General features: G+C 40.6%; 1 protein-coding gene across 14 annotated transcripts in view; it reads left to right on the top strand.

The window, feature by feature from the left end:
* The first annotated feature begins 7848 nt into the window (after positions 1-7848).
* LOC117521115 (muscleblind-like protein 1) overlaps positions 7849-27157 on the top strand; it is a 120630-nt gene continuing 101321 nt past the window's right edge. For 2 of the 14 annotated variants that reach the window (XM_034182438.1, XM_034182429.1), the window contains exons 1-2: positions 8240-8479; positions 22547-23190. Coding sequence is in view for 1 of the 14 variants with exons in the window: in XM_034182442.1 (XP_034038333.1) it covers positions 23960-24001 (42 nt within the window). In the remaining 13 variants the exon portion in view is untranslated. Of the gene's footprint in view, positions 7873-8237; positions 8480-22546; positions 23191-23645; positions 24002-27157 lie in introns of those variants that run through there. The other 12 variants (XM_034182441.1, XM_034182437.1, XM_034182443.1 and 9 more) reach the window with 10 other exon arrangements.

Below are 27157 nucleotides of genomic sequence, written 5' to 3'. Positions count from 1 at the left end.
CATGATTCCTGCTTCATGCACTCTTTATGTGCAAATCGACCAAATTCACATGATGTGTGAAGGGGCCCTAAAACTAATCTTATCATTATAGTGCTAAACTCTACCATCTTTCAGTGATATACGTCATTATTCTTTCTCAAAACAAGAGTCATGTTATGTAGATGTAGAAGTGCTCGGCCCCAAATTTGAAGCGCAGGACAGTAGGGGAGGGAGAAGAAGGTCTTAAGGCACCTGGACCTAGTGTGAGTACACCCTATCCCTAACTCATTTGCAGTACTTGCCTCTGTGTATCTGCTAAAAGTCATGTGAAGATGCTAAGCCGGTTTAGCAAAGGAAAAGCAATACTGAATTAAAATGTCATGATTCTGTCACTTTTCTAATACTGCTTTTCCTCCCTCTCTAGATCTGTGTGTGTCTCTGTGTCTTACAGTTTTTACTGTCTAGGAATGCAGTAGTGCCACTCAGACTGCAGTGTCCAGGGAGTCCTAAAAAGGGAAGGAGTCTCACTCTGATTCCTGGCAGCTACTGAAGGAGGAGAGGCTAAATTAGGCCAGGTTTCATTGGCTTTCATTCCCCCGAGTCCCAGAAGCTGTGCAACCTGAAGGAGGGGAGGCTGGCTGGTGCTTAGTGGCTGTGGTGCTGCCTTAGAGCTTGTCCAGTGTCACGGAATGACATGATCTGACTAGAAAGCTTCAGAATAAAGGTTATATGCCCTGATAATATTCAATCCCAAAATGGAAAAAACTTGGATAATATTAAAGAAATGCAAAGTCTCATGGCAGTGATTCTTACATTTACTTTGACTCTTATTTCATTGTAGACCATATGAACCCAAAATATTTCTTGTGTTGGGTGGTTAACTTAATTTGTTAATATTTATCTATTTCTGCATTTCAGGCCTGCAACACATTCTAAAAATGGACTGGGAGAATTTAAGGCTCGTAAGGAAGTAAGTACACTCAACAAAAATATAAATGCAACACTTTTGGTTTTGCTCCCATTTTGTATGAGATGAACTCAAAGATCTAAAACTTTTTCCACATACACAATATCACCATTTCCCTCAAAATATTGTTCACAAACCAGTCTAAATCTGTGATAGTGAGCACTTCTCCTTTGCTGAGATAATCCATCCCACCTCACAGGTGTGCCATATCAAGATGCTGATTAGACACCATGGTTAGTGCACAGGTGTGCCTTAGACTGCCCACAATAAAAGGCCACTCTGAAAGGTGCAGTTTTATCACACAGCACAATGCCACAGATGTCGCAAGATTTGAGGGAGCGTGCAGGAATGTCAACCAGAGCTGTTGCTCGTGTATTGAATGTTCATTTCTCTACCATAAGCCGTCTCCAAAGGCGTTTCAGAGAATTTGTCAGTACATCCAACCAGCCTCACAACCGCAGACCACGTGTAACCACACCAGCCCAGGACCTCCACATCCAGCATGCTGAAACAATCGGTTTGCATAACCAAAGAATTTCTGCACAAACTGTCAGAAACCGTCTCAGGGAAGCTCATCTGCATGCTCGTCGTCCTCATCGGGGTCTCGACCTGACTCCAGTTCGTTGTCGGAACCGACTTGAGTGGGCAAATGCTCACATTCACTGGCGTTTGGCACGTTGGAGAGGTGTTCTCTTCAAGGATGAATCCCGGTTCACACTGTCCAGGGCAGATGGCAGACAGCGTGTGTGTCGTCGTGTGGGTGAGCGGTTTTCTGATGTCAATGTTGTGGATCAAGTGACCCATGGTGGCGGTGGGGTTATGGTATGGGCAGGCGTCTGTTATGGACGAAGAACACAGGTGCATTTTATTGATGGCATTTTGAATGCACAGAGATACCGTGACGAGATCCTGAGGCCCATTGTTGTGCCATACATCCAAGAACATCACCTCATGTTGCAGCAGGTTAATGCACGGCCCCATGTTGCAAGGATCTGTACACAATTCTTGGAAGCTGAAAATGTCCCAGTTCTTGCATGGCCGGCATACTCACCGGACATGTCACCCATTGAGCATGTTTGGGATGCTCTGGACCGGCGTGTACCAGTTCCTGCCAATATCCAGCAACTTCGCACAGCCATTGAAGAGGACTGGACCAACATTCCACAGGCCACAATTGACAACCTGATCAACTCTATGCGAAGGAGATGTGTTGCACTGCATGAGGCAAATGGTGGTCACACCAGATACTGACTGGTATCCCCCCCCAATATAACAAAACTGCACCTTTCAGAGTGGCCTTTTATTGTGGACAGTCTAAGGCACACCTGTGCACTAATCATGGTGTCTAATCAGCATCTTGATATGGCACACCTGTGAGGTGGGATGGATTATGTCAGCAAAGGAGAAGTGCTCACTATCACAGATTTAGACTGGTTTGTGAACAATATTGGAGGGAAATGGTGATATTGTGTATGTGGAAAAAGTTTTAGATCTTTGAGTTCATCTCATACAAAATGGGAGCAAAACCAAAAGTGTTGCGTTTATATTTTTGTTGAGTGTAAATCAAAACATAGATAGATAAACAAACAAATAAATATATAACAGTGTTATTTAAAACAGGTGACATCAACAGGTGGCTGTAATCATGATTTGGTGCAAAAACATGATCCATGAAAAACTGTCTTTCAGGAGCATGTGCAGATGATCAACAAATGTGAGAAAATTATTGAAACCTTTACTAACAGTGTTCCTCAAAGAAAGATTTAAAGGGATTTGTGCACGATATCAGTTTGATTCAAGGAATCTGGAGGAAGTTCAGTGCGTACAGGGCAGTGGTGCAAACCTAAGATGGACACCCATGATCTGCAACAAGAACTGTCATTCATCAATAGCTGATATAGCCACATGGCAAGGGATTACTTTGGAAATCCTCAGTCAAGCACTACAATATGGAGTTACATTCATAATTTCTACTTCAAACTTTACTGTGCAAAAGAGAAACCTGATGTTAACTTTGTGCAGAAGTAGTGATGGTTTCTTTTGCGGATGCAAGCATCTGGCTTGGACCATCACACAATGGAAACATGTATTGTGGTCAGACAAATCATGATTCCAGATATTTTTTGGAAGAAATGGACATTGTGTGCTCTGGAACAAAAACCAACATGACCATCCACGCTGTTATCAGCAACACGTCCAAAAGCCAGGGTCTGTCATGGCATAGGTTTGTATCAGTGTCCTTGGCAAAGGTAATTTACACTTATGTGATGTCAGCATTAATCAAGAAAAGTATATTAGAGCAACATATGCAGTTGCGATTCAAGGCAACGTCTTATTCCAGAGACGTCCGTGCATTTTCCAATAAGACAATGCAAAGCCACATTCTGCACATATTATGAAGGTCTCACTGTGGAACAAGAGATTATAAACGCGGGTGTGGCCTGCCTGCAGTCCTGACTTGTCCCTGTCACCCTATTCCACAGGGGACCATTCTATTACGATTGCCAACAATCCAAAAAAAGTGCAAAAACGGGATCAAATGGCTTACCTTGACTCCTACAGGCTGGCTAATAAAGTGCAGACCTGGCAACTGGCTGGCTTATAAAGTGCAGACCTGGCAACCCGTCCAAAAATGAAAGTAAGGAGCTGTGCACTCAGCCAGAACTGCAATTAACGCTACTTCTGCTTAAAATTTTTACTCTGATGGAGCACGATCAAACAAGTTTCAAGCTGCACTCATTCAGGATACCCCTTTCAAAGCAGTTCAAACATGATTGAAGCTGTTAAGACTACAAACACCCCAAAGTTACCCTGCATTAGCGGCGATTTGGTGAATCGGGATCAAAGTTTTAACAGCTCACAAATTTCTCCCCGATTTCAAAACTGGTGCCGATGGCCGTAACTACTATGTATACCAAGTTCATTCAAGATTAACAAAGATGGATCAAGAAGCTACTATGATGCTTCAAAATGTGCCCCGATTTGCAGTTCAGGATGAAGCAGGAAGGAACCAAAATGTCTTTTAGGTGGTGTGAGAAGTTTGGTAAATGCTTTCGGCCAACTTTTGTTGGAATCTGTTGCAGAACTGAAATGCAGGAATAGTAGATGCATATGAACAAATGAAATGAAGTTGCCCACACAAAACATGAAAAATATTGGCTTCATAGTCAGGCTTTGTAGTTGCAATATTAGTCTGTGTGATCATGTAATTTTTAAAAGGTGTAGTTTATTTTTAAATTAAAAAATAAAACACCTGCTGTGGTCAAAGTGTGCAGCACTGTTAAAATGGACTTTTCCTCCTCCATGGACTTTATACATTTGGCGAAGAATGGTACATAAATGTCTCAGTGCAGTTTGCCAAGTTTTCTGCCCTTTTTAACATGGAAGGGTTGAGGCTAACAGCGGGTTTTGGGTTTATTCTCCCGCGTTTGCTGCACATGTGAGTTAAACACCTGTAGTTTCCTTTTTGCATTGATGCAGCTAGCTAAAAACTCATTTTCACACAGAAACATAACTTACTTTTCATGGCAGTACTTTCTAAAAGGGGTTTCTTGTGTGAACAGTGAACTTTTGCACTAAGCTCTTGTTTATGCATGGGGCATAAACAAGAGCTGTGCCTGTTACTGTGCCTGTTATGTGCCTGTTATGGCTCATTGGCGTTATTAGACATCTTTTACTGGGGCATGTACTCCAATATTGAGCTCCTCTGCCCCTATGTACAGATTTTATGAAATCTCAGGAACTTCATATCTCATGGTCCACCTAACGAGACACCACTGCGAGGCACGTGCATCAGCGGGCTCTCCTCACATGGTAATAATTAAAAACACGTGACCTTTGCAATGCGGTCAGCAACTCTTCAGTGCGCAGATAACCAGTCCATCCCCACATCCTATCTTTGCATTGCCTTGGCCTTTTCCAGTTGCTGTGGTCCAAGGCACACCTACATGATGGATCACACACAAAGGAAATGCACCACAATGCAAGTAGTATGTCTCATCTGACTCTCCCTAAGTCACTGTTTGACAAGAATCATTTCAATGACACCCAAGGATCCTAAGTATCAAAGACATCCATTGTCACTTATGCCCCAATGGTTAGAGAATGCAAGATCCAGACTGTACAACAGGTGTAGCAAAATTTTGTAAGATTTGAGCCATTGCAATGCATCCTATGCTGACTCCTGTGTGTGTTTGTGTGTGTGTGTGTGTGTGTGTGGGCAAGCATCATCATGCTGAAGAATTGCGTCTTTCCCAGGACAAACCTGCTTTGAGCATGCACATATTGTTCGGAGTTGACAGTGTTGCCATGTTCCAAATCTTCTGACTATACTATTGCACCCATTCGGCACTGTGCATCTGTGCTTGTTATGAAGCATTCGTTACAGGCCTGGTCATGCGGACCTTTCGTGGCTGTATTTTTGCCCTTCAAACTCCTTACCCACCTACTGACTATGCCAGCTACTGTGCACATACGTTATGCCGAAGGTGGTTCTGCGCATACCTGAAATTACAGACAAAAACTGTTAATAAATTATAAATAAATTAGTTAGTCTGGGGAGATGATGGTCTAATGGTTAAGGCGTTGGGCTTGAGACCAGAAGATCCTTGATTCAAATCCCAGCCTGACTGGAAAATCACTAAGGGCCCTTGGGCAAGGTCCCTATTGCTCCCGGTGTGTAGTGAGTGCCTTGTATGGCAGCACCCTCACATCGGGGTGAATGTGAGGCATCATTTGAAAAGCACTATATAAATGCAGTCCATTTAGTTAATAAGTAAAGGATTCCCTTTGATATCTTGCTTGTTCTTGAAACAATCATGTTAGGAGAATTTTTCCAAAAAAAGGCCACTGTATAGCACTTTGTTATTAAAAATTCCACTTGATTCTTATTTAAATATCAGTAGCCACAAGAGCATGTTAGACCTCCTTCTACCACCTCAGGAACATCGCCATACTCTGACTTATACTTACTCTGGCAGATGCGGAAAGACTTGTCCACACCTTTGTCTCCTCCAGGCTGGACTACTGCAATGCAGTCATTATCAGGATCCCTAGCAAGAGCATTCAGAAGCTCCAGTATATCCAAAATAGTGCTGCTAGGATCCTGATGAGAGTGTGTAAATATGATCACATCACCCCCATCCTTAAATCACTCCACTGGCTTCCTGTCACATTCAGGGTTGAGTACAAGGTTTCCCTCTTCACTTTTCACTGCATCCATGGTATTGCTCCCTCCCCCTACCTCAAGGAGCTCCTTAACCCCCAAACTGTTGTATGGCTGGGGGGGCCTGGCTGTCTTTTTGTTTCTGTCTTTTGTCCTGTCTTTTGTTTTTCCTTCCAGGTGGCTTGCATTTGGGACTGAGTGGCTGTGTAGCTGAGTTTATCAGGACCTCACCCTGATCACCTGAGGCTGATCACCTGCGGCTCGTCAGGACTCACAGCTGTGGTGCATCTACATGGATTGGAACATGGTGGCATTTAAGACTGGAGTACACAATGTGTATTTGCCAGAGACTCGACCTTGTGACCAGACGGGTGAGATCGTCGTCTCAAGAGCCATCTCATCATCAGTGGATGCAGAGAACGTCCAGGTTTGATGCATGGTCTGTGAAAGGAGGGGGTGAGGTCTCACCCTCATCAGCACACTTCCTGAGGTACGTTAGATTTTGTGACTAACATTTATACAGTCAGTAAATGTGGTGTCCCTCACACCTTATTATATTGAGCTGTATGTTGGTCGTTTAAATCAGCTTCCACTGCAGTGGAGTTTTGTGAACAGGGTGTTCTATGCCTGCAGGGTGGGAAGCTGATTTGCAATTAAGCCAGGAAGTGTTTGCTGTTTGTACACCTTTGAGTGGTCTCGCTGTGTGTTGAGTGTGGACTCACATAATGATTCCTTCTTTCACAGACTCGGTTTGTCGCGGCCACCTGGGGGGTGTCGGCGGGGTCCTTGGGTCCGAATTGGTTCTGGCTCCGGACCGTTGGCGCTGCTGGGAGCGCACCGCAAAACCACCACGCCAGACTGCGCACTTTTATATTTTTTTCACATCACTGTTATGTTTATTAAACTCTGTTATCCTTTGTACCGTGCTCTGCTTATTTTATACTGGGTCCTTCAAACGCTGGTCGGTTCTCCGGGCTGCGTCCGACACATAACACAAACTATCACATGGAACTTCTGCTCTGGAACTGCTAACATCCTAAACCCCCCCCCAGGACCAAGCTTCGTACCATAGGAGACCGAGCTTACTGCTCGGCTGCTCCCAGGCTGTGGAATAGTCTCCCTGAGCATCTGAGAATGCCACAGTCTGAACATTCCTTTAAACAAGGACTGAAAACCCATTTATTTATTAGAGCCTTCTCTTAGACCTTTTATAATTAATCCTAACATTTTTACCTTGAATAATTGCTTTATTTTTACCTCAACTTTTTGCCATGTTTCCTGTGGTTGTTATTTTATGGTTTTATGTTTTTAATTCTAGCATTTAATGTTTTAATGTTTTTAACCTGTAGCACTTTGAGATGATCGAATGTAAAGTGCAATATAAATAAAATGTATTATTATAATTATTATGAATTTTGTGTTAACAAGTAACATGTTAAATTTGACCTTTATACACTAAAATTTTGACTGCCTATATCCATCACGTAAGGTGTAGCATAGCATGCAGTGTATTTCTGCTGATATAAATCTTGGTGTCTGCCCAGTACCCTTCGCTGATCTTTCTGCTTTGCTGTGCTGTCCTGTGTGATTGACTGTATCTCTTTCCTTGCACTGGCAGGTGCTGAGTCTTGCTGAGTCTTGCTGTGCGTGTGGGCTCCGAGGACCTGTTTCAACATTCCAGTGATGGTTTGATAGACACAATCCATGGGGGAGGAAGATGAGCCAGGGAAGGAGGCGAAATACCCACACCCAGGAGAAGAAGGTAAGTGAACATTGTACCTTGCATGAGGTGGATGTGATAACCAGAGTTCCCTTCCTTTTTTCTAATTCTCTAAACCACAGCTTCTGCTGCACTCCACTTCCTGTTTTAACAAGCTGTTTCATCGCTTATCTACGAGCCAGCAAACTATTCAAATGTCACAAATGGTTCCTCTTTTCACTCAGAATCTGCAAGTATGTGCACACGCCTGTATTCACACACGTGTTGCACAAAAAGCTTGCACACAGTTGTACGTATCGGGGAGAGGAAGTTACAAAACAGGACGCAGAAAGAGGCGGGGAAAAAATAACTCTGTGGCCATATTTGGCTTCAGTAGATAATCCAAGTTGGAGATGCAAATATGATAAGAGCTGGTTGTCATGGAGACTTGATGTTGCGCAGTGATGGTTAGCTGTGAACCTGACCACAATTGTGGTGTGGCCGTTGCCAAGCAGAAGGTGCTATTATGAGAGCAAGAGTAGAAAGAGAGAGATATACAGGAAGCAAGAGATGAAGATGTTGGTTGATCCCATCATGCATTGCTTCGGTGACTTATGTTGAAGCGGCTTTGTCTGTTCCAGTGATGCGTCAGCATTAGACAAACACGCAGGTAAGATGAAGCGCAACATTTATAAGTGGATATATCTGGTGCATTCTTGTCTTTCTGCACGATTTTGTTCTTGAGCTAACATAACTATATAATGTGTGTAGAGTTCCTGTTTTGTCTGTTCGTGTGCACGCACGCGTGTATCTGTTCTGTAGTGAGGCTGACATGTGGGACAGTTTGCTGTTTGCAGAAAATTATCAAAGTTTGGTTGTTAGTGTTGGAGCCGTGAGAGTGTTTGCATGCTGTGTGATGCTCAGCGCGTTGGATATTTGCAGCAGCACGGCTGCAGGCTACATGACAACAGGAATGGAAGCATCTTTGCAAAGTGTGTTTCCATTCATTTGGTGTTTTTTTGTTTTTATCTTCAAGATAAGTTATAGGTCATGCACACGCACAAGACAAGAGCGCTATTTCCTCTTTCTGTATTTCAAATCAGACATCTTGAATTGCACCTGCTTCCTTTCACTTCATCAAAGTAGAACAACTTCAAGATAAAGTAATCGAGTAAACTGAAGAAACATTATTGCATTAATGCAGGAATGTTACCAGTATGTAGACATATATATTACTTATACATTTTGCTTATGTTGGTTGGTTTCCTGCATAATTTCCTTTTGATTTGAATCTTAAAGTTCTAAAAGGTACCGTCTGAAAAATGTGTTTTTCTTATGGTTTCGTCACTTGGCGCGTTTGATTTCCACACTACCAGTCAAATGTTTGGACACACTTCCCCATTCAGTTGAATGAGAAAGTGTGTCCAAATGTTTGACTGGTAGTATAATTTTTCGGTAACACTTTACTTGAAGGTATCGTCATAATAGTGACAAGACACTGTCATAACTGTTACATGACACAGTCATGACGGTGTCATAAACAGTATGTCCATGTCATAAACATTTATGACTGCTGTCATTAAGTATCATTCGGTTTTTATAATGACAAGTTGACAAGTTGGCATACAACCCAAGACCAAAAAGGCCAAAGACAACTTCTGGTCATGTAATTTTGATTAAAGTCAAGTTGTTATAATCAAAATAACCCAGAAAATGTCAACTTGTCATTATAAAAACCGAATGACACTTAATGACAGCAGTTATAAATGTTTATAACACCTTCATGACTGTGTAACCATGTAACAGTTATGACGATACCTTCAAGTAAAGTGTTACCAATTTTTCTGTATCATGTACTTTTCTCTCGCCATCCTGTGTAGATTGTGGTGTGTTTCTTTCCCTTTCATAGTGTGAACCCCTGGTGCAAAGCAGTGCCTGACACAGATGTCATTTTTTGGATACTTGTCTTCTATGTAAATCATGATATCACTTGTGTGGTGGTGTTAAAATGAGGTGTGGTTGGGCACAAAGTTGGTGCATTCTTGTGCCTTAGTTCAGCATAAAGCATGTCTAAAGTCCAGCATTGTGCATTCTTTTTATGTAAAGAGCGCAACATTCAGACCTCCCTTACATAAACTGGTTTGCAAAGCTCGTACACCCTGCTCGCTTACACAATGCAAGTAGTATGTCTCACTTGAAATGATGCATTAGTATGACAGAGTATGGCCACTATGGGGAGGGAGAGGGAGAAACAAACGCAATTTTTCTACAAGAGAGCAATCTCTCTGTCTTGTTCAGTATTTATCTATCATTTACCCACACACTAATGTACGTGTTCAGGTAATACATATAGTACATAATATAATATTACTATGCATCCATGTTCAAAGTTGTTCTGCCTCACAAATAAGTGAAAACAAGAAGTAAATGAAATCAGAATAAGCACTCTTGGAAAAAAACCCAAACAAAAAAACAGCACTTTGCTGCTTCACTGCTTTATTTCAGGGAGCTTTGGTGGCTGCTATGCAGTCTGGTGCTTTCAATTGAGTGCGCTTTGTGCCTGGTGCACTCCGGTTAAAAGAGGAGAGGAGCCACTTTGATTGATTGACATTATAGGATGACAACACACCCATGGCTAATAAAGATGGTAAATCCAACCCCTTTGCCTCCAGCACCTGGCCTAAATGTCATATGCATTCAAACGAGCCCCAAATCACCCTCTGCTCATTTTTGTGTCTGCCATCAAGATAGGGTATTGAATGTCCACATAAGCGTGAATAGTCTCAATTTTCTACATCACTGGCCAATCACGTCCTTGTCTCAATATCAGATCAGTGGGTGGGACTTGAGATGTGGTTCAACATACCAATTTTCACAGCTCAAATATTTTTTTCATGGAGCAGAAGTTGCGCACTCATTTTTACCAGGGGCCAAAATATGGCCATCAGGTATAGCAAAAGTCTTGCGTCCATCTGTCCGTCCGTCCGTCTGTCTGTGCTAGCATAAGTCCAGTCCTATTATTGTCAGGGTCTTCAAATTCACAAGTAGCATTCTTGGGAAACAGACCTTGGACAAGTTCAAAGATGGCTAACCTTGACCTATTTTAAGAGGTCAAAAGGTCATATTTGATTTTGTATTTTTATGCTCATACGGCTGAGGGTATTTTAGCATTGTGTTATATTTATGTTATTTCAAGGAACACAAAATTATTTTTAGAAGATCATTTTTACATAAAATAGCAAGGGGAGTATATGCTCCACCTTTTCAAGAAACTAATTTAGCACACCTGATATATTTAAAAAAAATGAACAGTTTCAGCTAAAGTACCCATCAACACCTGAGGGGATGTATCTTAAAAATACCCTGTTTTCAGATGTTGAAGAAACATGTTTCTGTACCCGTCGCCACTTGCCACACCCGCTCTCTCATCAGAAAAGGAGCATCTCGCTATCTCTGTCCCACAGACTGGGTGTTGGCATCAAACACACAGAGTGCAGACTAGCTAACTGGGTGTGTCTCAAGGAGTAAGGAGTCGTCCAGATAATGGCTTCCATTACATATGTCACAGAAGTTGAATATTAGTCGTTTCAAACCTGAATTTGGCTCAGACATTTTTACAGGCATAGTCATTTTAGAACTGTGGCAGTTTGAAGTTGTTTAACATGAATTGAAATTCTGCCCTATGTTTAACTGTTAAAGGTAAACTACCGTGTTGCCTGTGGGGGATCAATGGGTTCTAGATTGGGTAGTGTTTATAAAATAGGTAGCTGACATTTTTCAAGGGTGGTAATAAATTGTGCAAAGTTTCATTTCATTTCATTCATTTCATTTATTAATTCATTTCGAGCAGTGTAACAAAATACATGAACCTAGTACATATTAAACAATCAGATACATTTCATTTTTGCTCGAAAAGGAGTGGGAAGAAGAAAACTTATTGAATCCCACCCCTGTCTTACATTAATACTTAACTTAAACTATATTTGACTTCCAATTTCCATATCAGTTGAGAAAAACAAAACAAAAAAACAAAACAAAATAAATAACACACCAAAATAAGAAACAAGTCATTCACATTGAAAATATTGATAACTAAATGAAGAGTAGATTAGTAAATACAATAAATGTTCATATAAGAAACGACAAGCTACATACCAACAATGGTAAGAACAATATTACCAACAATGGTAATACAATAGAAAGAACTCACATGCCAACGATGGTAAGGAAACTTCAGGTATCAAACAACACTGATACAGACAAGTGCACAACAAGACATTTAAACTGTACTATGACTGTATTCTGACCAAACTGCATTTTTATACAAGGACTTAAATTTGTGAATATTTGGGTAAAGCTTTCGCTGTCGATCCAGAGCATTCCACATTTTGACCCCACATACTGTCACACAAAAACTTTTACGAGTGGTTTGTACCTTAGGTAAAATAAAATTTCCATTACCTCTCAGATTATGAATCTTCTCTTTGTGAGAAAATAATTTTTGCACATTTTTTGGAAGCTGATTATTGAATGCTTTAAATAACATAATTACAGTACAGTATTTTACAAGGTCATGAAATTTTAATAATTTGGACTGGATAAAAAGATCATGGGTGTGCTCAAAGAAACCAACCTTATGAATAATCCGCATGGCTCTTTTTTGCAATAAGAATAGCGGATTTGTTGAACATTTATAGTTATTGCCCCATATTTCGACACAGTATGTGAAATAGGGGAGAACCAGAGAACAATATAAAATACGGAGTGCTATTTGGTCAAGGAACTGTTTAACTTTGTTTATAATAGAGAGATTCTTAGATATTTTAGTTTTTATGTGCTGATGTGGGCTTTCCATGATAATTTGCTGTCCATAATTACACCAAGAAATTTGTTTTCTGATACATTTTCAATTTGTACACCATCAATAATAATTTGAAATTCATTTCTATGTTTAGAATTACCAGAATCATAGCTTTTTTTTAACTTAGATTTAACCGTAATTTATTTGTATCCATCCATTTCTTTAATTTATTCATTTCCAAATTCACAGTTTCCAGAAGCTCGTTATAATCTAAACTACTATAGAAGATGTTTGTGTCATCAGCAAAGAGAATTAGCTTTAAGAATTTTGATGCATTGAATATATCATTAATGTAAAGATTGAACAAAATTGGACCCAGCACTGACCCCTGGGGGACACCACAGGTAATACCAAGATGTTCAGATGCGTAATCTCCCATTTTCACATACTGTACCCTTCCGGTCAGATAATTTCGTATCCAGTTCCCCTGATTCCATAATTTTCAAGTTTTCCAATCAAAATTGAGTGGTTAATCATATCAAACACCTTTTTAAAATCAATAAAGATACCAACTGCATATTTATTATGGTCCAGAGCATTCGTTATTTCTTCTACAGCCTCCATTATTGCCATAGAAGCAGTTCTTTTGGACATAAAACCATATTGACTTTCATTTATTATTTGATGTTTGTTAATGAAATTTTCAAGCCGAAAAGTGAATAATTTTTCCAAAATTTTTGAAAACTGAGGGAGGAGGGAGACTGGACGATAATTGGTAAAAGTGTGTTTGTTTCCATTTTTAAATAATGGTATCACTTTTGCTATTTTCATTTTATTAGGAAAACAACCAGACTGGAAAGACAAGTTGCAAATATGAGCGAATGGAATTACAATATTGTCAACAATTCTCTTTACTAAAGACATGTCAATACCATCACAATCTGTGGAATATTTACTTTTACATTTGAGAATGACTTCTTTTACTTCCTGTTCATTGGTTGCAGAGAGAAACATTGAAAATGGATTCTTAATCATAGTGTCATTTGCTAAGGGCTGACTTTGGGAATGGTCTGGAATCCCAGCAGACAGCTCCGGACCAACATTCACAAAAAAATGGTTAAAATTGTTAACTATATTTTCCATATCATGCTTATTTCCACTTACATTTTCAAAATAGTTGGGGTACTCAGTTTTTGTTGAGCCCTGTTTAATAATACCATTTAGTATCTCCCATGTCTTCTTTATATTGCTTTTGTTATCATACAGCATTTGTTTAAACTGCTGAGAATTTCTAATTATATCAGTCAATTTGTTTTTGTATGTCTTGTATCTGAGTTCAGCATCTTGAGTTTTAGATTTGATAAACAATTTGTACAGATGTTGCTTTTTTTTTTACACGCATTCAGTATTCCTTTTGTAAGCCAGGGGCTATTAATTGATTTCTTCTTTATACAGTATTCTTTGACTGGACAGTGTTTGTTATACAAGGAGGTAAAAGTCTTCAGAAAAATGTCATAAGCTTGATCTACATTTGTTTCAGAGATAATTGAACTCCAGTCCTGATCTTTAAGAGCGTTGTTGAAAGCATCAATGTTTTCTTCAGTTCTTATTCGCTTACAAGTCACCTTCTTATCCTCTTTGACCTTATTGAGCTTGCAGTCACACAGAGTAAAAACAGGTAAATGATCAGTGATGTCACATAGTAGTAAGCCACTAAGTGTAGGAACCCCAATATTATTAGTAAAGACATTATCAATCAAAGTAGCACTGTGTGATGTTATTCTACTTGGTTTAGTAATTGTGGGATACAGAGACAAACTGTACATTGTGTCTAAAAAGTCGTCTGTTGCTTTATGTCTAGATGGATTCAGAAGGTCAATATTGAGATCACCACAGATGAATAATTGTTTATGGTTGAAAGTTTAAAACCTTTCTTCCATAATTTTAGTAAAAATATCAGTATTTGATCCAGGTGAACGATACATACAACTTACTATGACATTTTTCTGCTTTCCATTACAAATTTCAATAGTTACACATTCCATAATGTCATCTATCGCAAAAGACATATTATCAATAACCTTGTATATTAAGGATTTGTGGATAAGTAGTGCTACTCCACCTCCTGTTTTGGTTTCTCTATTTATATTCCTTAGCTCATAACCATCAAGCCTAAAATTCATATCTCTGTCATTGCTAATCCAGGTTTCTGTAATTGCAATAATACTGAATGGGAAATTGAAATTGTGCAAATAATCTTTAATAGAACTAAAATTGGTGTACATACTTCTGCTATTGAAATGTATTATTGATAGCTTCCCCTGGAAGTTTATGAGCTTCCCCTGGAAGTTTATGGTTTCTATAATGAGTTGGAATGATGTGTGAGTCCAGAATGTTTTAGAACCTTAGACCTTAGACCTCAACACTTTTTAGAAGAATAACTCATCTTAATGTTAATTTGCTGTCTTAATGTATTTATACATTGTTTAGTTCACACGATTATGATTATTATTATTATTATTATTATTATTATTTTATTTTTACTTCTGTATTGACATTAGATTTTTAAATGGATCACAGTGGAAATAAGTGTTTTCACTTTGTTGTGTCATCCATGTATTTTAACGTATTTACATTATATGTTATATTATTATATATTAAATTATATTATGTACTTACATGGAACATACTAAGCAAAAGCATGCACACAGTCACGCTTTAAATATATTTATTAGATTAGATTTACCGCCCCTTGCTGGATTGGTGTGTGCGTCCAGAATGTAAATATCAATGTTCATTGTTCAGTGTTGTTAGCTAATATTTGTAGCTCCTCTAAAATATATTAGTCCTATCAGCGTTTGGTTTTGGTGGCGTTCGTCCTTGACCCATAGTACAAAATGTAAACACATACCAAACGGCAAAAAGCATACCAAACAGCAAATGTCAGCTCTCCCTGGTTTGTCCATGATTGAAGTTTTACACACACACACACACACACACACACACACACACACACACACACACACACACACACACACACACACACACACACACACACACACACACACAGAGCTTTTTGTCTTTTCTGCATTCTGTTGCAAGCAGGTGCTTTTATTTTTTGCACACCCACAAACAGAGACGTAGCAGAAGACATCAAACACACTACACTTCTCACTCAGGGTAACAGCAACATGACACTGAACTCACTCATGGTAACAGCAACATGATACTTAAATAAAGCGATTAAACCAATTGAACTACAAAAATACAATAAATCAGTAACACTAACAGTACTGTTAAACTAATACGAACAACAATAACAACATTTAAAAACCCCAAATCTAAAACTCCCATGGTGCATTGCAGCACAATGTCCACTGTTTACTAGTTAGCTAAAATCACTAATTTCTCAAAAAGTATTTGTCCTGTCAACTTTCCGTTTTCGCAGTGTTCATCCTTGACCCAAAATACAAAAGCATACCAAACTGCAAATGTCAACGCTCTCCAGTTGTGTTGTGATCGAAGCCATACACACGTACACACGGATGCACACAGAGGCCATTTGGCTATTCTAATATAGAGTGAAAGCAACAGTTTTCCGAAATATTTGGTCTGGGAGCATGTTCTGGTGTTGTGCATCACCACATCCACCGCACTACAAAACCACCTTGGGTCCTGCATGGCCGCCACCCAAGCAGACATCCAGTCCATCTCAACCTCTCATAAGTAGCCATCTATTCGCTGCAGAATTCTTCTTATTGTTGTTATGCAAATAAATATAAAAAATCAGAACGAAGGAAAGGAAACAATGGCTGATATTAAATTTATCTACTTTATGCCTTTTTGGGGACTGTGTCCTATTGCAGTCGTCACTGTGATGGTCTGTAACGGGAGTGCATATTTGTGGCCCTCGTGATAGATGAGCTGTCAGAATTTGGCACAAGCATATTTCCTCAGTGGAGTGAGAGTTCACATCATCCAGCTAGTGTCATTTGCAGAGCGCTGGGAAATAGCAGACTGCTGACATTATAGGGACGTTTACGGCAGAAAGTAACGTTCATGGTCGGGGAAGGAGAGAAAATATGTCGATGTGAGGGGGAAAGGTTTTGAATTGCTCATCCCTGTTAACTAAGGGTTAATATGATTCGTAATGAGCAGAATGACAAGTTCTAGAATATGTTAGGCTCTGCTGCAAAAGTACTTTTTAAATTCCTCTTCCTGTCTTCTGTTGGTCGATGCTGTTGTGTGGCTAACCAGTTTACTCAACCACAGTTGTTCCTGTTGCTTTCTACTTGGCCTAACTGATCTCCTGCAGATCGACACGCACACCATCCTCTTATAAGTGACAGAAAGGGAGTGAAGCGTGCACTGAAAACCAAGCCTTTGAACTGGCTCAAGGAATAAAAACAAAAACCAGAAAAAAATAGGTTTTTCTGTAGGAATGAAATAAGAAGCCAGAAATATTTATTTAAAATAACATTAAATAGATAATAATGTTATTTTTTTATCATTACAAATTAAAATATGTGCTGAGGTCACTTCCTGTCTTCTTCTGAACATCATACATGTGTTCCGCACTGAATGTGATTATGAAATATTCCTGAATTAGTTCTGGACCATATCAGAATCATTCTATTGTACGAGACAAACACTGTCCATAATCTTTTTGCAAATCCTCACCCTAACCTATTTAAGTGAAACTAATTTACACGGACGCTAGACAGCTGTGACATCAGCTTTAGAGCCTCCTCGTGAAACCAGAAATGAACAGCACCACCCCAGCAGTGGAGGCCACTTTTGAGAGTGCACAATCTTTTGAGTTTGTCCACATTCGCACACTGCGTGGAACACGTCTTTTAAATATGAGGAAAAAAAAGTACTAGTGGATGCAAAAATTAAAATATGGCATGGTCTCCCTGTTTCCAATTACAGGAGGGAAATATTGTACTATGTACTTTATAAATATTCAAATTAGACATCACATTGATCAGTGATTAATGGGCCAGCTAATGTGGGAAATAGCTAACAAGCTCCAGTTAGGCTAAACAATGTGCCCAGCATAGCAAGGCTTGTTAACTGTGGCATTAGCAATAGAATATAGTGAAAAAAGCACAATATCAATTGACATTTTTGTAATGTGAGAAAGATATATATTGTTATTTCACACAGCTTTACACATATCATTATGAAATGGTATTTCATTTGGTTCGAACCAATTTAGAAAGGATAATTTTCAAGTGGAACCCAAAACAAAGTGTTAATATATTGGTTCTGCTTGGAACAAACCAGTTAAAAACAAACAAACAAAAACAACCAAACAAAACCAAAACAAAAACATAACACAATGCTAAAATACGCTCATCCACATGAGTGTTGTGTTCTATAAAATTTGCAGTTGTTTAACTGTTAAGATACTGTTGTCTTACATACAATTTGTACATGTTCAAATAAAAAAATTTGTTCATGTTGTGCAAATCAAGGAATATTTGGGATCACCCCCTGTGCATTTACAGTTATGAATGAGATCATTTTAACTCCATAGGAAGTTAGCTTTGAGTTAGCAAAAGTTAGCATGCAAGCTAACATCCGCAAAATATCTCGTAAATGACTCCAGAGGTGTTATTAGGTTCCAAAAACAGCATTTTCAGTTTTAGAAGTGTTTATTTCTCGCTACCTTTTACATAATATATGAGAAACATATATAAACACACAAAACAAAGTGGTTTTGAAGAGACTAGTGACTGACGGCGGACAGATGGATGGACGGACGAAAAACGTTCGCAAAACCTGATGGCTGTATGGCCTCGGGTAAAAACTCCTTCACTTGAGGTGAAGAATGTGAACTTGCAAAGTAAAACTTTTGCAAAGCATGTTCTGACTACATATCTGATCAGAAAATGTGCAGGAAAGCATGCACTACTGTGAGTTGTGTGACACATAGACATGTGATTGTAGTTGTTATGGGGAAATTTGAGGCTGTATGGGACGCAGTAGCAATTTAGAAAAAGTGATGAAAAGCTAGAATTTGTGGTTGCACCAGACCAACTGAAAATGAATAGGAAATAGTACTAGGTGAACAGGGGAAGAAAGAGGAGAGACAGATGTGCTGGCATACAGTCAGGTTCAGCAGAAGTGGGGAAATTCCACGCCAGTATCTCAGTTTTACTGAGAGTTCAGATGTGAGGAGGTGTTGCCGTTGAGCCAGAACTACCAGTTGTCATTATTCTTCATTATGGGTCAAAGAAAACTCTGTTTTGGAGGTTAAAATGACCTGCTGCTTCCACTGATCAGCAGTCACACAGTGGACACTGCTAGTCTGAAAGACATTCTGGATTTGATCTGCGGCGGTGCTGTTTTTGAAAATAGTTCTCCTTCCAACGCGAATGAATGATGATTAGTAATAGGCAGAGGCACATGTCTTAGCTAATAATGATGCAGTCCATGAAAACTCCATCAGCTCAGCAAAATGGCCCCATTATAAATGTCTGTTTTTTGTCCATATTTTAGTTTCTCTTCAAAGTGTGCAGATACGTTGCACCAGAATATAGGGCGAGGTGAAGGGTGAGCAGTGCAGCTGGGGCTCCACCACATATTGTCACCCAGGGTTTAAGGGCCTGCTGTGTAAATTACTGATGACTTATCACCAGCTCTGCATTAAACAGAGCTGCACTGGCCCAGAGACCGAGTGAGAAACGGTGAAAAGGAAAGACAACTGAGGTGTGACAGTGCAACTTTTACATAGGACAGCTACAAGGACTTCTCTGCAGGATTATATGTAGTAAATGCAAATATAACCCAATGCTAAAATCCGCCCTTTTCAGGTTTCAAATCCCGCAAAACTTCGGAGAGGTCGCCACTCTGCAAGATCTCAGTAACATTGACAACTGCATTGAGACGCTCTGATCACGCTGCCCTTTAACCGCTGCACACAGACAACACCATTAACATCGCAACATAAAACTATTTTTATATTGTGCCTAAAACTCTTATGAATATATTTTCTGGGTTTATAGACATTATTATTGCGTTTATTTTATGTAAACATGCGAGAATCACAGGCTGTCGCTCTGTTATTTTCAATGGGAGCTGCTGTGAGCTACGCTCGCTTCCTGATCATGTTGTTCTGGGGGAAAGTGAAGTTTGCTGTTTAACGTCTTGATTATTGTTCTTTAAAACACTGTTTGTCCTCTTTGTTTCAGACTAATATATATAATATATCTGAAATTCGGTTTGCGTTTATTAAATTCCATGCAGATTGAATGTAGCAGACACGGATTATTCATTATAATTGTTTTAGCAAGTTTTCAGGGTATCATGCATGCATTCTCTTATTAATGTGATGAAAAGCATAAAAAAAAAAACATTTTTGTAGTATAATATTCTTTTACAATTGTCATCATGTGGATTCTCTATGTTGTTTTGACTGCAGCAACTCTCTGGCGCACAAGGGATTATGGGATGCATGAAAACCCTGGATACCCTCAGCCAAATGAGCATTGTGTTCTTTATAATTTGCATTTGTTTAATTACTTATTAAGATCCTGTTGTCTGACGTACAATTTATACAACTTCATTAAAGCCCCTCTATTAATCATTCAATCAAAAACAATACTTACATTTTAATGGCGTCTGCAGGAGGCCTTACATGTGCGTGTACATGAGCTTTTGACAAGAGCGGAAGTTGTGCAAATCAAAGACTATTTGTCAATCACCCTCTGTGCATTTGCAGGTATTAATGGGGCAAATTTAACTCCATAGGAATTGATCTTTGAGTTAGTGAAAGTTAGTGTGCATGCTAATGCCCACAGTTTTGCTCCAGAGGTGTTCTTAGTTTGCAAAAACTGCATTTTCAGTTTTAGAAGTGTTTATTTCTCGCTACCTTTTACATAATGAATGACAAAGACAAACACACAAAAGAAACTGAGTTTTGCAGCTAGCTAAACCAGCCTGTGACATCATCACACTAATATCTGCAAAATCAAAGACTGTCAATCACCCTCTGTGCATTTGCAGGTATTAATGGGGCAAATTTAACTGCATAGGAATTGATCTTTGAGTTAGCGAAAGTTAGCGTGCATGCTAACATCCACAATTTTTCTCCAGAGTTGTTCTTAGTTTGCAGAAACTGCTTTTTCAGTTTTACAAGTGTTTATTTCTCGCTACCTTTTACATAATGAATGACAAAGACAAACACACAAACGAAACTGAGTTTTGCACCTAGCTAAACCAGCCTGTGACGTCATTGCGCTAAGATCTGCAAAATGTCTTCTAAATCACTTCAGAGGTGTTATGAAGTTCCAAAATAGCATTTTCAGTTTTAGAAGGGTTTATTTCTCGCTAGCTTTTACATAATGTAGGAGAAACATGTTATATAAACACAGAAATGAAGCGATTTTAGACAGACCTGCCACTGACATCACGGCATAGCTCTGCTCTGATTGGCTGTCACTGGACTTATGGACTTATGCTGAGCACAGACTGACAGAGGGACAGACAGACGCAAAGCCTTTGCAATACCCAATGGCCATATTTGATGGCCTTGGGTAAAAACTGTTCCATAATGCCTTGCTAAAGGATCCCAGGCAGATTGGGTGGTCTACAGCTTGTTGAATTTGACTAAAAATATCGCAAAGCCCTTGTTTAGCTATTTTTCAGTATCCCACACATGAAGCATTATAAATGCACTCTGAGTGTAATTGCAACCAAATGACTAAGTTGTGTGCAGGATCTGTTGGAACATCAGCACACAGTGAAAAAGTCTATCCCATAGCTACCGGATATTACAGCATTAGGCCCAAATCCAGCTCTTGTTGGCTCTTTTAGCCTCTGTGGCTTTCTTTCGGATGCTTGAGTTTTAGTGGCAGAAGCCTTGAGTCAACATCAATACAGGAGAGGCTGAATCGATGTTCTTGATCTTTATAATATGCTGCTGATCTGCAATCAAACTGCACTGCTCTGCATCTTTTTTGAATTGTGCTCTCTGGAATGGTTCCAATTTGATGTTATGTTAAATGTACAGTGACTTACTGGGCCAGTTGAGATTTTTTGTGTACTTCAGTGAATAAATCCTGCTTCCGTAGTGTAGGTGGGAAATGTTAGTGTGAAATGCCCACAACATCACATACAAGAGAACACAGCATAAAATGCCACAGTTCCTTCATCTAAACTCCTTAAAGGGGCCATATTCTGCTAAAGTGATTTTATCTACCTTTTTCATTCATATGTAGTTGGGGTTTTGTGTTAAACATCCTCAGGGTCTCATAATTCCAGCTCTCTACATGTAGAACCTGCCTTGCTAAAACAAAAACGTAGGCCAGAAATGGGTTGCTTTAGACATCTGTGACATATGTCACACAGGTCCGGCTTATTCTCTGAGGTATGCCCGCTGAACCAATGTGCAGTTAGTGGAATGTGCCCACGCATTCTGTGTGAAACACATGGACTTTTAAAGCCATTGTATCATTCTGGCTCTTCGTCCTTTCAGGGAGGGTGGTGTGGCCACAGAAAGAGAGCATTTCACAGAGATCTGAAGGTGTGTTTTTTTTTGTGATTGAATGCATCTCTTCTCCTCACATTTTCAACTACAAAAAGCAACACTTTGCAAACACTGAAGCTGGCTGTCAAAGTGTCCTTGAGCAAGATTAAATCCTGAAAATTGCTCAACCCTGGGACACTGTGCGCTGAACTTCAACCCTACACAAGTTGGAAAAAAGCTGTAGAGAAAGAACAAGGTCGTCTGCTAACGTTTTGAACCTGCTGAAAAAGTAGACAATGTCTCCTTTAATCTCTTCACCCTTTCACCCTTGTTTTACTTCTTCCTCTTTCACCTCTCCCTCGCCACGCTATTTCCTTGCTTTTTTCTTTATCCGTTAACTAATTTTCCTTTTATTCTCTCTCTCTCTCTCCCTTCATCTTTATTTTCATACTGCATTATAGATCCTTTCCTCCCTCTTTCCTCTTTCCTTCCTCAGTCTGACTGGATAAGCAAAGGGCAGCGTTGCTGTAACTGAGCCAGCACTTCCTGGTGTTGTTTTCAGGAGGCGTGGCCAGCCTTTAGGGAAAGAAGCAAGGGAGGGAGAGGGGATCTGCAGGATCTATAGGTTCAGTGCAGTCGGTGTTCCCTCCTCCTCCTGCACAGCTGTTGCTACTGCTGTCCAGTGAGCACTATGTTCCTCAGGCAGTAGACGGACGATCTAGAGGCTGGCGAGTCAGTACAGACACAGCCCAGCCCGTCTCGGCACAGCCACTTGAAGAAGCAGGGGAGGGGAGGCACTAGCGCACACGGCCAACGCTGGAACACGCACTCAACCACACAGACAGACACTCCTCCTCCCTCTCTCCCTGTCTCTTGGCTCTGCACGGCTCGCATACTCACTCGCCGCCAATTTAGCCGCTTGCCTCTTAGTCTCCTGCCTCTTCGCCTCGCCGCGCCTCGCCACGCTCTGCCTGCCTGCCTGCCTGAGAATGGTCCAGCCGGTGCCTGGGGGTCTCCTGTCGCGGCCTGTCTGAGCACACGCATAAACACAGAGCCAACTGACACACAAAGGCGCACTCGGACAAACCGGAGAGCGATGTGAGAGGTAAGAGCTCGGGTTTGTTGTACCTTCCTCGCTCTCGCACTCCCCCCCCCTCTCTCGCTCTCTCTCTCTCTCTCTCTCTCTCTCTCTCTCTTTAGATTTCAGCGTGATCCTGAAGGTAATTCGCTGAGATCCTTCCCCTGCGCTTTGCTGCAGTCTACTTTCCGAAGTAAGCTGTGGATTAAAGCGTATAGGTAGTGGTTAGTTTGTTTGTGTTAGCGTCTGCGAGGTGTGTGTGGAGGGCCGCAGTTATTCCAGGAAGCTGGATCAATAGATCGCCCACTCTTCCATTCCTTGAACCTGACTCAATGCAGGACATGTCGGGAGTTATGCTGCTGTTTCACGCCGGCGACGGTAAAAACACGGTTACCTTTCACCCATTCCCTCCCTTCCTGTCCCGGCCTAAAAGGGGAAGCATGGTTTTTGCATGCGTGTTTGTTCGTCTGTGTGTGTGTGTGTGCGTGCCGCTCGCTGTAAGGCAAACTCCCACCCCACTGCATGTAAATTATCTGTGACATGTGAAGCTGCTGCTGCCTTATATGGCGAACACAGTATTTCAGTACAGTACAATCTTGCCAACCGTTCTGGCTCACAGGACGAGAGTGTGTGAGAGGGTGACTGTCTGTGGGAGTGTGTGTGTGCGTGTGTGTGTGACTGGGTGAGTGTTTGCATGCGTCTGACAGAGGGGGGAGTAGCTGAGGGAAGGAGGAAGAAAGTTCACCAGAGGAGAAAAGACGGTTAAGAATGAGAGAGAGAGAAGAGGACGCAGTAAATGGAGGGGATTATACTTGTCGATGTTCAAGCTGGAGGAACAGTAAGTATTTTTTAAACTTTTTGTTTTGTTTTGTTTTGTTTTTTACAGCAAGCTGAAGATGTTGTGAGGTTGTCCTGTAAGGGTTTTTGTCGTTTTGAGAGATTCACTTGTGTGTGTTTAACGGAGAGCTACGAGACGGCCAGTCGGGAAAGTTAAATATTACAAAATAAATGACGTTTTTGTAGTCGTGTGCTTCCATATGTCATGTGACAAGGTGACAGTCTGAGAAAATACACGTGAAATCCAGAAGATCTTTGGAGTTTAGACACACACACCCTCGCACCTCTTCCTTCCTCCCCCTTAGCTCCTCTGGGTTTCCTCCCGGCGGTGTGGGGCAATGATGGGGAATGTAGTTGTTGTGATTTAGAGGGATTCAGGGTGGCTCAGACAGGAGTGTGCACATGGAAGCGTGCACAGACAGATAGATGTGTGTCATATTGCACTCTTGAGTTTGTAAAGGCCTTTGCCGGCCAACTCTTATGTGCTGTTGTTGTCCACGTGATTCCAGTGTTGCTCACAGTAGGGTAGGTTTATTTTATGTTGTTCCATCTTGTGTTGAATTTCAGTTGGAAACTCTCCTAGTTTGACATGCACTGCCTGTGATGTCGGGTCTTTCCGACAGAAGGGATTATGTGCATGGCTGTGTCTGTGCTGACAGGTTAAGCATTTATTACAACAGGGTTTCTCTCTTTGTCATTGTGAACTAAATGAGTTAGTTGAACTCAAACCATTTGAGGAAACCGATTGTCTTAAACCAGGGGTGCTCAGGTTCGTTCCTCGAGAGCTATCTTCCTGATACTCTTAGTTGTCTCCCTGCTCCAACACACCTGAATCCAGTGAAAGACTCGTTAACAGGCTTTTAATGAGCCTTTCATTGGATTCAGGTGTGTTGGAGCATAGAGACAACTAAGAGTATCAGGAAGGTAGCTCTCGAGGACCGAACTTGAGCACCCCTGCCTTAAACCATTTGAGTTTGCCAACTTAAATAAAATAATTTTTAAAAATTTAATTGTTAAAGTTTTAGTAACTTAAGAATTTATAGATAGATAGATGAGATTTATTGTCATTGTCATTACACGAGTGCAACAACAACGAAATTACGTCTGCACTCCAATTAGCACAGACAAGATACAGCAATTAATCCACAATTATTACTTGTTTACCGTAATAATGGCACACATCAGAATTAAAGACAGCACATATACATTTGACATTGTTTATGTGCATTAAACTTTGAAACAGTCCGTTATCTGAATTGAGGCAATGTGAGTGGGGGGGGGCACAGCAACATGTGGTCATGCAGCCACCAGCTTGGGGGGGAACGGGGAGCTACAGCAGTTAAAGCTGTGCTGCACACCGTAGGGGGAAGAGAGTCCCACACCCTATCCCAGCGGAGGCTGGGATAGGGTGGGGGGTGTGGACAGGAGGGGGGTGGGAGCATGCGTATCGGTCTCTGTCCATGTGTGAGTGGCAAATCAATCAATCAATCAATTTTAATCAATCAATTTTATATATATAGCGCCAAATCACAACAAACAGTTGCCCCAAGGCGCTTTATATTGTAAGGCAAGGCCATACAATAATTACGTAAAAACCCCAACGGTCAAAACGACCCCCTGTGAGCAAGCACATGGCGACAGTGGGAAGGAAAAACTCCCTTTTAACAGGAAGAAACCTCCAGCAGAACCAGGCTCAGGGAGGGGCAGTCTTCTGCTGGGACTGGTTGGGGCTGAGGGAGAGAACCAGGAAAAAGACATGCTGTGGAGGGGAGCAGAGATCAATCACTAATGATTAAATGCAGAGTGGTGCATACAGAGCAAAAAGAGAAAGAAACACTCAGTGCATCATGGGAACCCCCCAGCAGTCTACGTCTATAGCAGCATAACTAAGGGATGGTTCAGGGTCACCTGATCCAGCCCTAACTATAAGCTTTAGCAAAAAGGAAAGTTTTAAGCCTAATCTTAAAAGTAGAGAGGGTGTCTGTCTCCCTGATCTGAATTGGGAGCTGGTTCCACAGGAGAGGAGCCTGAAAGCTGAAGGCTCTGCCTCCCATTCTACTCTTACAAACCCTAGGAACTACAAGTAAGCCTGCAGTCTGAGAGCGAAGCGCTCTATTGGGGTGATAGGGTACTATGAGGTCCCTAAGATAAGATGGGATCTGATTATTCAAAACCTTATAAGTAAGAAGAAGAATTTTAAATTCTACTGTAGAATTAACAGGAAGCCAATGAAGAGAGGCCAATATGGGTGAGATGTGCTCGCTCCTTCTAGTCCCCGTTAGTACTCTAGCTGCAGCATTTTGAATTAACTGAAGGCTTTTCAGGGAACTTTTAGGACAACCTGATAATAATGAATTACAATAGTCCAGCCTAGAGGAAATAAATGCATGAATTAGTTTTTCAGCATCACTCTGAGACAAGACCTTTCTAATTTTAGAGATATTGCGTAAATGCAAAAAAGCAGCCCTACATATTTGTTTAATATGCGCATTGAATGACATATCCTGATCAAAAATTACTCCAATATTTCTCACAGTATTACTAGAGGTCAGTGTAATGCCATCCAGAGTAAGGATCTGGTTAGACACCATGTTTCTAAGATTTGTGGGGCCAAGTACAATAACTTAAGTTTTATCTGAAAATCTAAATCTATCTAAAAGCAGGAAATTAGAGGTCATCCATGTCTTTATGTCTGTAAGACAGTCCTGCAGTTTAGCTAATTGGTGTGTGTCCTCTGGCTTCATGGATAGATAAAGCTGGGTATCATCTGCGTAACAATGAAAATTTAAGCAATGCCGTCTAATAATACTGCCTAAGGGAAGCATGTATGAAGTGAATAAAATTGGTCCTAGCACAGAACCTTGTGGAACTCCATAATTAACCTTAGTCTGTGAAGAAGATTCCCCATTTACATGAACAAATTGTAATCTATTAGATAAATATGATTCAAACCGCCGCAGCGCAGTGCCTTTAATACCTATGGCATGCTCTAATCTCTGTAATAAAATTTTATGGTCAACAGTATCAAAAGCAGCACTGAGGTCTAACAGAACAAGCACAGAGATGAGTCCACTGTCTGAAGCCATAAGAAGATCATTTGTAACCTTCACTAATGCTGTTTCTGTACTATGATGAATTCTAAAACCTGACTGAAACT

This window comes from Thalassophryne amazonica, chromosome 12 (genome assembly GCF_902500255.1).
Source record: "Thalassophryne amazonica chromosome 12, fThaAma1.1, whole genome shotgun sequence".
NCBI lineage: Eukaryota > Metazoa > Chordata > Actinopteri > Batrachoidiformes > Batrachoididae > Thalassophryne > Thalassophryne amazonica.
Note: the sequence above shows the minus strand (reverse complement) of the source record. Positions and strands in the feature narration are given on the sequence as shown.